Genomic DNA, 13597 nt, shown 5'->3' on the forward strand with positions numbered 1-13597 from the left:
ATGTATTTGTGAGTATGTGCATATGCAATCCAATTTTGTTTAAAATATTTATGTGTAGACAAAGGACTGAAAAGAGATATACCCAAATATTATCAATGATATTTCTGGGATATGGCATTACACATGATTTTTATTTTTTATACTTTTCCATATTTTCCAAATTCTGTATTTAGAATTCATTATTTTAATAACCAGAGAAAAATTCACTTTTTAAAAATTTAAAATATATCTCTGGTTGGTGGCTCTTGCTATAGGGTACAGTTTTCTGTGGGAGGTGGGAAGGGACAAAATTCAATGCATAACACAACACAATCATTAATGATTACTTTCATTCCAAAGGCTGCAACATAGAAAAGCTTCTAGTGTTTCCTCCTCTCGTTGCTTGATATCCAGTAATAAACTCCTAAGTGAGTTAATAGATGGCAAACCAGAAACATCAAGTTCCATTTGTTGTCCTGAAAAGGTAAGATTATTTTTTGGTCTTGTGATATTTCCTATGTTAAACATAGTTTGTATTTATATAGAAATCTATAGGTTAGAAAGAACTTTATTATGTTCATTTAATTAATCTCCATAATCTCTCTTATAGAGAGATTGCTTGTCAGACGATAAGTGAGTTGCACAAAATTGCACAAATATCAAGTCCAGAAAATTGTTCACAACTAGTTTGTCTAGATCCCCATGCAGGGTTTTTTCCATTGCCTAAAATAGACCCCATGGTCCACCTGATCAAGCCAAACTACTGGCTATTGCATTTAACAAAGAAAATATGATGGATAGTCCATAAATTGCATGGAACTATTGACTTCTGTGAAACATTTCTTCTGTCCAAGTCTATTTACCACATGGGGTCGCTGTTGCAACGAGCTGATTCTAAACTGTAACCCTTTTATGTTTTATTTCTGTAGAAGTTGTCCTCACATATTTAGCTCCCTCATATATCCTTCTTTCTCCTCCACCTAGTACTGAAGGTAAGCTGGTTATTTATTCCATACTTTGTTGTATCCACTCTATCAAAATGTTACTAGAAGTCATTAGCACTCATCGATCTTTTCCATGGGAAAATGGAAAAATTGCTCACTCAGAATACATTGGGCAATTCTAGACCTCGAAGAGGCACTCCCCAAATATTTTCTAGTGATTTTCCTTTCCCATATTATATGAGCAAAGAACTCAACACACCACTATCTTTTCCACATTAATGTGAGTATCTAACATGTTTGGATTTTTGCAATTGGCTGATTCAGCTAACATTATGGTATCTTTTGGATTTAGCTCCTTTCCTGAATGGATGTTTTGTTTTTATTTTTAATTTTTGTGTTATCGTTACTGAGTTTATATTTGGTATTTCTTGAAGGAAGAGTGAATGATCTATATGTACACTTAAACAATCAAATATATAATCCTACACAACTGCTTTCTACTGGCCATAGTTCTTTGCATGTAGATAAGAAGGAAAAGAATGGGAAGGAATTACAATTTACTGTTGACCGTATACCATAGGCTGACTCTGAAGTAGGTGTTATTGTCCCTATTTTACAGATGAAGAAACTGAGGCTTAGAGGAGTGAGTTGCCCAAGGTCACAAGGTGGCAGAGCTGGGATTTGGATTTAGGTCTGTCTGGCTCTGAACTTGTGCCTTTTCTTCTTCTCTTCACTTCCTCTCTTCCACATCAAATGTCCTGTCCTAGCTGGTCAGGAGGGACTAGTGAGGGGTCTGCTTCCCTGTTTAAAAACTGTTAAGTGAGATTTGAGTAGCAGATGTAAGATGTGGACTTGGTGTGATTATAAAAGGACACCAGGGTGTCAAGAGATGAAAGGTCCAGTTCTGATGGTCTCATTTGCTCTTTTATGGAATAAGATTAAGATTCCATTTCATCTGACATAGGAATCAATGGGGGACTTCTGGGCATGAACTTCTAGGTCAGATGGGTTATTCTCAGAGCTCCATGAGTATGAGACTGGCTACAGTAGATGACCACCTTCTGGGACTGTGGAAAATTGATGGGGAATAAGGAGCCCAATGGAATCTACCCTCTGATATATTTGTTTCATTCAGACTAAATCTCTAAAGGGTTAGACCTAAGCAAAGATCTAAAAGGAAATCAGACTGCTATGCTGTTGTGCTGGAAGTTTTTACCCTCTATTCTTCTTCCTGAGTGCTCAGTTGAACCTTGAAGGGAAGCCCATTCTGAGGAGCCGTCACCCTGCTATTGGCTTGCTTCTGGGGACAGCCCTAGGTGAGAGCTGCTAGTGTGAGCTGTGGCAGGTGCTGCTGTGCCTCGTCCCTGGTTCATATCCCTGGTCCAGGCTCAGACTCAGCAACAGAGCCTGACCCTGGGTCCTGGTTTACACTAGAATATGAGGCATTTGACAAGACTGACTGTGCTCCTGATCTTGGGTGAGTTATTTTGGGATTAAGAGGAATTGGCATATGGGTCTGGACAGGGATCTGCAACCTTGCCTGCTACCATTGCTCTTTATCTGATATGTTGAGAGATGGCTTTGGGGTCCTATTTTTCTCCAGGCTGTTGTTCCTTGGCATTTATGTGAGGGGTGAGAGCAATAAAGATATTCTGGGTTATTGAGCTCTGGTCCATCAGGGGAGGAAGAAGTTAGACCTGCCACTTCTGTTCATGTGTTCCTGGGATTCCTCAGAATAAATATTAAAAAAAATTTGTCCCGAAACACAAATGAGAAATAAATTGTGTGTGTCTCTGTATGGTGGGGAGGTAGGGAATTTACTTGAGAAAGAACCTGGAGGGTGCTGAGTTGGACCTTCAATTCGGTTTCAGGATAGGAACTAGTGTTGTGTTTTGACTTCCACAGGTACTTTGAGTCTTGCTAAGACCATCCAGCCCATCTTCATTGACTCATATGAAGGACAAGAAGTGAACATATCCTGTAACCACACCAACATTGCTACAGATGACTATATCTTCTGGTACCGACAGTTCCCCAACCAGGGACCACAATTTGTCATTCAAGGATATAAGACAAACATAGCAAATGAAGTGGCATCTCTGTTTATCCCTACTGAGAGGAAGTCCAGCACCCTGAGCCTGCCCTGCGCTGCCCTGAAAGACGCTGCTGTGTATTACTGCATCGTGAGTGACACACAGTGAGACAGGTGGAGCTGCACCTGTTCAATATCTCCCTGTGGGGTGGGAGTCACAGCCCAGGGGGAATCCCAAAAGTAATACTTTCCAAAGAGTTTATTTTATTTTATTATTTTCAGAAGGTATTAGTAAATCTATGTATTACTTTACTGTTTTAAAAAATTTTGATCTTATCTTTAAAATAGGTATTCCATTTACATGGTCTAAAATTCATCCTATTATTGTCTCTGAGCTGCTCAATTATACAAAATGAGGCAATCTATGGTACTAATACTATTGTTGCTTAGCTCACTGGTGTCCCTCAGTTTGTGTACATACACACCCACACCCACACACACACACTATGCACACACACACTACACACCCTTACATGCACATTGCATGCTGTCAGTTTGGACAACATGCTTCTCAGCTTTTGAAAAATTCAGCCCAAGTGTCAGATTATTATTTATTGTCATATGCATTTTGAACATTTCTTTGTTATTTCAAGCATCTGCAAGATGCTTTCCAAGTCTCCTCTGAGTTTAGATCTTTTACTCTCTGTTGCCCCTCTTTCACTTTTCTTTTGTCCCACTCGCCTGTTATGGATGGTATGGCAAAGAGAATGGAGATGACGGTGGGGGCGGGCTGGAAGAGTTTTTTGTTTCTAATTGGTATGATAGACTATTTTTGCAATATATTAAGCAGAAACATAGGGATTCTGGGTCATTATCACTTTTCAGAGTTGGGTCCTTTGGGGGCCAAAGGGAGACAAGAATAATGACAAAGTTCCTGGGAATCTTGCTAGTGAGCCAGTAGCTTAATTAGGACTATGAGGCTATTATTATTAATTTTTTTTGGTGGGGGGCTAGTTTCTGATTTTGGAAACAGGGAATGCAACACTTGATGATATTTTCTATTGAGACTGACAGGGCTACACCATGGCATGAGAGAGTATTTCCATGTAGCTCATCTTAGGGTTTGGTAGGGAAGCAGTATTGTGGAAAATCAAATGACTACAGAGCATTAGAGTCCATAAACTCATCTCCTTTGGTTAATATCTTTCTAAACATGGTTGAGGAACCTGCAGAAGGTGGAACAGAGTGCTGGGTCTCTGAATGTTTAGGATGTAGCCAGCGCTTCTGTCAACTTCACTTAAGAAGACCACAATTTCTAGTACTTCTTGTGGTACAGGTAATATCCTGGAAAAGCCTAGGGTTTCTTATTCCCATAAGCTCAAATGGAGAAAAAGAGAAAAGAAGATTCATAGCATTTGAACAAAGACAAGACACCTACAGACTCAGATACCTACATCTGCGTGGCAAGTTCACAGTCATTCCCAAGTGCCTGGAGTCTCTGCCCAAACCAGCCGCAGAGGGTCCACCTACATTCCTGACATGAGAATTGAGAGGGTCGTGTAGAGGGGAATCTCTGTAAGGTTTCTATCTACTTATGAAAATAAATACCCATATCATATCTGAGAGGCTGTGTGTGATTAACTAAGGAAGATGTTAGACTATTCTGTAGATAAATGATCCACAAAAGAAAATTATAGGTGGAATATTGGCCTGGGTAAATCTTCAAAATGTTTTCTATCCACATTGGAGTTTCATCCCACCCTTGTTCATCGGATCACAGTTGAATGATGCTTTGGTTATAGTCTAAAGGAAAAAAGCTTTGTCTCAGAGATGAAGAAACCAGAAATATGGTCCAGGTTCTTTCAAGGGGTCACTGGCTATGGGGAAACAACACAGTTAGGTTTAATTTTAAGTTCTAGTTTTATAAACAGGAATCTGCATGTTGAACATTTTGGAATAATAGCCACTGAGTGATGGTTGAAAGAGCACTGGGGTTAGAAGTAGTAAGTTATCATTCTAGTTGTGCTTCTTCTTTGCTACCTGCCCTTGGGTAGCAAAACAGTGGAAAAAGAATAAGCTCTGGAGCCAGGCATCCCTGGGTTTGAATCTGAGATCTGTTACTCTTAAGAGTTTGACTTTGATGAAATACTTATGGTATCTGAGCTTCAATACCGCTTCTGTAAAATGGGGCTCATAATACTATGTTCCAGTGTTATTATGAGGTTAAAATAATATTACACCAAAGGTCCTGCACTTAATCAGCTCTCATTAGATAAATGCTGTCAATATCCTGCATTATCATTTCTGTATAATGAAGTTATTAAACATGATCTGCCAACTGTACAAAGCTGTTTAGAGGATGACATCAAATCTTGTCATAAATTGAAGAAGATCTAAACAAATATAAGAACTTTTTGTGGGGGAGAGAAAACTCTTGGTCTTGTTATCTTTGTCACCCAAAATCAATAAATTGATCAGCTATTTTTCTGTAAAAGATCATGTGGCTTTTTTGCCAAATAATCTCCACAACGAGGCTTTAAGTTTCAAGTAGATAAATGACTGTTCGTGGAATGATTGGTGATTCTAGACTCCCAGGGATGGATGGATAACTCTCTGCCTCCAGGCTGAAGATAGTTGGTATGAATAAATGATTACAAAATGTTCAGAGCTTTGTATAATTACAGAGACCAGGATGAGTTTTTGTCTGGGTTTCTGGTGGTCAACCGTTTATCAAATCACAGAGCTCTGTTATTGTTTGGACTTATATGACTTCCATCATAATGATCAGAAGTAGAAGTATTTATCAAGTATCAGTAGAGTACGGCTTTGGCTTAGGTCTCACCACTGCACTGAGCACATTACAGGCACATACCCTGCCTTACTCAGATGCATTTCCATACTCACATGTACACACACATGTGTGTGTGGTTTTAAAAATATAGAATATATGGTGGTTCTTTCCAAATGGTCTCTGCGCATGGTGTCTCCAGCATGGTAGTTGGGTTTCTTACATGGTAGCTCCTAAGAGTGTAAAAGGAGAACTGATTTCTAAAGCTTAAGCTCAGGACTGGTGCAACATTACTCTTCCTGCATTCTATTATGTGAATGGTTATGTGAATCCCAGGGCCTTCCCAGATTCATGGAGAGGGGACTATACAAGGCTGTGAATATCAGGAAGCATGATTCATTGAGAGTCATCAATGTAATGGAGTACTACACTAGCAGTAGAAAATCTAGAAAACAATGATAAATAAAATGGACAAAGAAATAAAAATTCCCCCCCCCGCCATATCTCAATATCCTTAGATAACCATAATTTACTTTTTGATGCATACACTTCTGGAATTTTTCCATAAAATATAATACTATTAATTATGTGTAAGTAATAAATAGACCATGTGTGAGATAAGAAGTAAAGATCCTGTGAGCCAAGACTTTGGAAAATATTGGGTGATTGTCTTTTGAGGGTTAGATCATATCTTCTGGATGAGTTGACTCTTAAAGCTGAAAATTAAAAATAAGGTAGATATTATAACCACAAGTAAAAAGTATACTACAATTACATATCCTTTTTTGTACAGTTTTTCTTTTTCATGGAGTTTCTAATTGCTCTCCTTCCCCCTACTTTTAACCCCAATGTCAATCTCTTTTTAAGTTCCTCAGTGTAATTTATTCTTTCAAATTCCCTTTCTTCCTAGAGGTCATTATTCTCCTGTTCTATCACAGTCTAGTTGTTTAGTTACACTTTTCTGAGACTATCAATTAGCATTTTTGTAAAGTTTTTTTTTTTCTGTTTATTGTATTATGTCTGCTGTCTTTAGGATCATTTTAAATTTGTTTATCTCAATCTTCATCATTCACATTGCAGACTTCTAAATTTCTGCTGATTATTATTTAAGAATGAGGCTTACTTTATTATTTAAGAATGAGGTAATTTTCAAAAGCTCTCTCTCCTCACTCTGCCAACAGGTGGTCTCAGCGGGTCTCTTCCCACAGATCTTTCCAGGCAAGAGTCAGATTGTCTCTGTCCCCTCAAATTCCAGGAGAACGTATATCAGATCGTCCCAGGAAATCTCTTGTGCTCTCTTCTGTTGGCAAGGCAGGACAGGCCTCTCCTGCAAAGTTTCTGCATTGCAGCAAGCATTCAGCTGAAGAGAAATATGTCTCAGTCTCACTTTCTGGCACTTATTTCCCAGCTTTCTGAGGGGTTCTGATGCTACCCCCACTTAGCTTGAAGGATAGGACAATGCTCCCTTTCCCAGGAGGAAGACAGAGGAAATCCCACAGAGACCTGTCTCTGAATAGTTTTCAAACAATTCTCTCTTCCTTTCTGCATCTCTCAACTTCTCTCACAGGATGGAGGCAGGTGAGGTGCTTAGGGTCTCAGGACAAATTTATCACTCTTACCAAGTCCTGTTGGATGTGTCTAACTTCTAGGTTTAGATTTTATGGAAACTTATCCATATTGTCCTCAGCCTTAGCTGACCTGATGAAAAACAGGAAAACTCCTCATTGTTTAACTAAATTTAGTTAATATTCATTCATTCCCCACAATGAAAGCAGACTTTGTAGCTCATTTATATTATATATGACAGTTATATTACTATTTATTTCTTTTAAAAAAATATTTATTTATTTATTTTATTTTTGGCTGTGTTGGGTCTTCGTTTCTGTGCAAGGGCTTTCTCTAGTTGCGGCAAGTGGGGGCCACTCTTCATCACGGTGCGCGGGCCTCTCACTATGGCGGCCTCTCTTGTTGCGGAGCACAGGCTCCAGACACGCAGGCTCAGCAGCTGTGGCTCACGGGCCCAGTTGCTCCGCGGCATGTGGGATCTTCCCAGACCAGGGCTCAAACCCGTTTGCCCCTGCATTGGCAGGCAGATTCTCAACCACTGCGCCACCAGGGAAGCCCTACTATTTATTTCTGTTTTTAAAATAAGAAGCATGTACCTCTAACTGCTGGTGCATCACATTAGCCAGTGTGTTCATTCTCCTCCGTGTGAGATGAAGCTGCGAAGGCTCCCACTCAGCCCTCCCTGCTCTTTCCCTCCTCTGTCCTCACATACTGTCCACTGCATTGGTACCTTTATGTCCTTTCAATTGTCAATATTTTTAATCATTTTTTTGGTTTATATGTTGGTTTATAAAATTCAGAAACAATAAATGCCATTTTATCATTATAAATATGATATTTTGTTATTTTGTTCACTCTACATGAGGCAATGTGGAATGAATATCTCCTACTCTAAAAAGCCAATGTCATAGCCAAAGAACATTTTTCCTAGCATCATCAGTTGGTTTTTCTTTTCCTAAATTCCCTAAGTTTCTTAAAATAAATTTACATTTATTTCACCCCTTTCTTGTATATTTTCCCCCTCTGTAGTTTCTAATCACCTTCATTTTTACTTCTTTGGAAAAAAACCCCCAATATACTTTCATCATTTTCTCTATTTATGTTCTTTTAATCACTTATCTGCTGAGAAGAAGCTGCCTTCTTCTTTTTTATTTTTTAGCTTTTGTTGGCTTAAAACTCCTCGTTCTTGATTACATATTCTGCTAGAATGGCCTTGCCTTTTTTGAATTGATGATTTTGTGAGATGTTCTGAGGGAGTGATTGGCATTTTTCTTTTTTCCTTTTTTTTCTTCTAGCAACAGCTAAGTATTCGTGTGTGTGTGTGCACGTGCGTGTGTTTTAATTGTCATGATGCCCTAATTTGACCTGCCAGCAACTCCATAACTGAAACTGAACCGGGGTCAACCTATCTGATTCCTTTGCCCTAAGGGTTATACTGATGCTTTCTATGTAATGTTATGGGCAATGACTCAGAAGACTATTGTACTAGTCCAATCAATTTTTCTGTGAAATCTTAGTTTGTCTCCTCTTATGTGTCTTCATACCTGGGATGAATAGTATGGACCATAGAGTGTCACGTACTCATATATTAGGGAAGTAGGAAATGTCAAAACAACCACAAATCACATCATGCCTCTGAAATCATAAGGACAAGAAAAATTATGCATCTGTGGGGATTATGACTATAATGGTTTCAACTGAAAGAAAGGAATATTCCTGAGTCATCTGATGTTAGAAGTTTGCCCAACCTTTTCCTTTCTGAGTCCCTCTCTGATGATGCCTGAAATAGCAAGGGATATGGCAAAGTGTAAGAGAAGAACTACTTCTGTTTGGCCTCCAGAGGGCGATGTTGCACAAACTAGAATTACAGTTAAAGAACCGCAATGTTCCTTTAGCTCCTCCTTCACAGAGCTGGCTAAGGTGTTCACCTGGAGCTCTCTGAAGACAATTAAAAACGGGGAGTGTTTAGAAGTCAGAAAACATCCAGATTTGTCAAGAAAGAGATTCTTCCAAACGCCTCTGGAACGTGCTTAGGCAAGATTCTAGAACACCAACAATACCCGTTCTTCCTTGAGAGTGCTGTTTCCTCAGCCATATTCCTTCCTGCTCAGGAAAGATCTTCAAAAAAGTATCCCACAGCTTCTTCACTGCTCAGTCATGAGCTTGATTCCCATATCAGTGCTTATGACACTTTTTGCCCTGAGTGAGTAAAATTCTATTCCATCTTCTTGTTCCCTCGAAGTATGGTATTGCAACTGGACTCCGAATAGAGACACCTTCTCTTAACAGGTAAGTCTGTCCTGGTCTCACTGACACAGCATTGATGTTTCAGGAGGAACGGGAGCCCAGTTGGTGACCCAGCCTGACGGCCTCATCACTGTCTCTGAAGGAGCCCGTCTGGAGCTGAGGTGCAACTACTCATCTTCTGTTCAACCGACTCTCTTCTGGTACGTGCAGTACCCCAGCCAAGGACTCCAGCTTCTCCTGAAGTACACATCTGGAAACAGCCTTGTCTCAGGCATCAAAGGTTTTAAGGCTGAACTTAGGAGGAGTGAAACCTCCTTCCACCTGGAGAAACAATCAGCCCTTTGGAGCGACTCGGCCAAGTACTTCTGTGCTCTGAGTGACACAGTGCCTGGGATGGGAGGGGGAGCTGAACACAAACTTCTGGTGAATGTGAGGCTTTCAGTGACTCAAGAGATCAACCTGGGGCATTTGCAGTAAGATCTCATGCTCTATAAAAACAAATAGGACAGAAGGGACTCAACCGCTTAGCTCTTGAGCAGACATGGTCTTAATCTTCAGAGTCATTATTCAGGAGGAAAGACAACTCATGAGGAAAATACAATGTCTCCAACAGACTGGAGACTGGAACTTGCTCAGAGAATCACTTCAAATGGGACAGTGGCAGAGACTGCTTTTGTGTGGGGATTGCCACATGACCTGAGATCAGACATAGGAGAGGACTGCGACAGTTTACGCTGATGGCTTTAATCCATTAGCCTCAGTCTAACTGAGGAGCTTTTCTTAAGGTCTAGATAAACCCATGTGTGTGTGAATATTTGAAAAACTGAATGGGGAGATGGTTAACAAGAGTTAGAGGAAGGGCTTCCCTGGTGGTGCAGTGGTTAAGAATCCGCCTGCCGATGCAGGGGACACGGGTTTGAGCCCTGGTCCGGGAAGATCCCACATGCCGCGGAGCAACTAAGCCTGTGCGCCACAACTACTGAGCCTGCACTCTAGAGCCTGCGAGCCACAATTACTGAGCCCATGTGCCACAGCTACAGAAACCTGCGCGCCTGGAGCCCATGCTCTGCAAGAGAAGCCACCACAATGAGAACCCCGTGTACTGCAACGAAGAGTAGCCCCCGCTCACCGCAAGTAGAGAAAGCCTGTGTGCAGCAACAAAGACCCAACACGGCCAAAAAAAAAAAAAGAGTTAGAGGAAGGGACTGAGGAAAATGTGATAAAATAAAAATCACTAAGCATACAGGGAGAATATTTACCAAATGTTCCTGTCATTTACTTGGCTCTTCCATTTTAGCATAATCTCACAAAGATGGAGCTCACATCTTCCTAAATCGGTCACTGGATCAGGTTGAGGAGGGCCTGGGCTATGATAATTCGACAGAGATGATTACTGGAGCAGGGTTAAAAGTAGGAATCCGTTAGAGCAAAGTGGGGCTGTGGAGGGTCCAGTAGAAAAAAATCTATATTATCTATTACTTTTCCCCTAAATTTTAGAACTAAAAATTCTTTTTTTAAAAAAAAATTTATTTTATTTATTTATTTTTGGCTGTGTTGAGTCTTCGTTGCTGCGTGCGGGCTTTCTCTAGTTGCGGCGAGCGGGGGCTACTCCTCGTTGTGGTGCGTGGGCTTCACTAGTTGTGGCAGGTGGGCTCAGTAGTTGTGGCTCGCGGGCTCTAGAGCACAGGCTCAGTAGTTGTGGCGCACGGGCTTAGTTGTCCTGCGGCATGTGGGATCTTCCCAGACCAGGGCTCGAACCCGTGTCCCCTGCACTGGCAGGCGGATTCTCAAACACTGTGCCACCAGGGAAGTCCTATAACTAAAAATTCTTAAAATGACCTTCTATTCCACTGACTTAGAAATTACTCTAATACCCCTGATGAAATTTTGTGTCCTCTATCTCCTCGGAAGAAAAGAAAAGAGGGAAATAAGGAATAAAAGTAAAGAGAGGAGAAAAAGGGAGGTGTAAGGAAAGACTGGAAGGGAAAAAGAGAAACATTTCGTCTGAACTAAAAAACATGGTCCTCCCCTTATGTTCACAGAGTAGAATCAGCCATGTGGTCTGCAGGATGTCAGGGGAAATGGTTGGATGGGAGAAGAGAGGAGGTGGGAATGTGACCAAGGTGGATATCCTATACATGTTCAGTTTCTTTTTCTACCAATCTAAGTCTTATTGTAGACCTCTACCATGTTCAGGTATAAATATAAATCTAAAGTTTTAGATTTACAAAACTATTCTAATTTCTTTCACTTGTATTCACTTTTCTAAGAAAAGGGATGAACAAAATGTGACGTACCATGAAAAGTATTCCTCTGTTAGACATTCCATATAAATAAATCATCAAATTCTCTGTCAAACTACATGTCTTAATTCTCATCTAGAAAGCAGGCTTATCTTCCAGGATGTACTGAAACCAGGCCTCTATTTCCTTCGGAGTTGTCTTTTCACTTTTCTTACCCTCCATTCAAATGTTCACTCTTTCCTACCTAAAACAGTTCTGAAAAAAACAAAAACAAAAACACTGGGAAGGTTGGATATTTCCCTTGACTGCTTCCCTCACTCCCACCAGCCTGGGTTTCCCCACCCCCAACACATCCACACACCTGAGAGACCTTACACACTCAGCCTGGGCTGGGCCGTCTCTGGTGGAGTTTCCTGTTAAGAAGTGAAATGACAGGGCTTCCCTGGTGGCGCAGTGGTTGAGAATCTGCCTGCCAATGCAGGAGACACGGGTTCGAGCCCTGGTCTGGGAAGATCCCACATGCCACGGAGCAAATGGGCCCGTGAGCCACAATTACTGAGCCTGCGCGTCTGGAGCCTGTGCTCCGCAACAGGAGAGGCCACGATGGTGGGAGGCCCGCGCGCCGTGATGAGGGGTGGCCCCCGCTTGCCACAACTAGAGAAAGCCCTTGCACAGAAACGAAGATCCAACACAGCCATTAATAAATAAATAAAGCACACCTAGTATAGTGTAATTCAAAAAAAAAAAAAAAAAATTGATTTAAAAAAAAAAAAGAAAACACCTACTAATAAGTGTTAAAAAAAAAAAAAAAAAAAAAAAAAAAAAAAAGAAGTGAAATGACAAAACTCAGGTGTGTGATTGGTGCTCAGTGACTCTGGTGGAACATATTAACAGTAAGAACAAAATTTCTCTGGACCCAAGACTCTACATCCTCCAGAACAGGGATGAAGGCACCCCAGTAACTGGGCAAGGAGTCATGAAAAGACACTGGGGAGCCCTGCTGAGGCTTCTGTGGGTCCAGGTTTGCTGTGAGTCGGGGTCGTCCCAGAGGGGGGACTGTGGGGAGTGTCCCACAGCTGACTGTGGAAGGGAGGGAAGGAGAGCTGACCCGGAGCTCCTAGATGGTCCTACATCCTCATGGGTGTTTCTTCAGATATTTTACAGGTCTAGAAACTGCATCAGCAATTCCCCAGTGACATCATATGTGTTTGTTTTTCTCTTTCCAAGCAGGGGTGAGAGGGATGAAAGTGGAGCAGAGCCCTTCAGCCCTGAGCCTCCAGGAAGGAACCAGCTCTATCTGAGATGCAATTTTTCTACCACAGTGGACAATGTGCAGCGGTCCTGACGGAATCCTGGGGGCGGCCTCATCCATCTGTTTTTCATAGCTTCAGGGATGAAGCAGAATGGAAGGTTAATCTCCAAAATGAATTCTAAGGAGCTGTATAGTACCTTACACGTCACAGCCTCCCAACTGGAAGACTCAGCCACCTACCGTGCAGTGGAGGCACAGGGCTCCCAGGTGATCTGCCACCTGTAATCAAACTGCAGCTGGGCTGCAGCCCCCCCCCCCCCCCGCCCATGGTACTACACCACCCAAGTAGCCTTTGCACCTCTTTGGGTTTCCAGATTCATAATTCAGCACTCTTTACCTCCTAAAATTAGACCCTTTAGGCCTGTCATTTCACTTGGTTTTTTTGTTTGTTCATTTTGCTCTTTTTCTTCCCAGAAATCCCTTTGCAGATATAAAGCTCCAATATGGAAACATTGTTGTAACTGATAAAGATGCCAATATTCAATG

General features: G+C 41.3%; 1 gene segment (V, D, J or C); it reads left to right on the forward strand.

The window, feature by feature from the left end:
- The first annotated feature begins 905 nt into the window (after positions 1-905).
- LOC133084270 (T cell receptor alpha variable 4-like) lies at positions 906-13091 on the forward strand. The segment is given in 4 exon segments: positions 906-971; positions 2160-2400; positions 2829-3106; positions 13030-13091. Coding segments are annotated over 3 exon segments (324 nt in total).
- Positions 13092-13597: the final 506 nt, after the last annotated feature.

This window comes from Eubalaena glacialis, chromosome 2 (assembly GCF_028564815.1).
Source record: "Eubalaena glacialis isolate mEubGla1 chromosome 2, mEubGla1.1.hap2.+ XY, whole genome shotgun sequence".
NCBI classification, from domain to species: Eukaryota; Metazoa; Chordata; class Mammalia; order Artiodactyla; family Balaenidae; genus Eubalaena; species Eubalaena glacialis.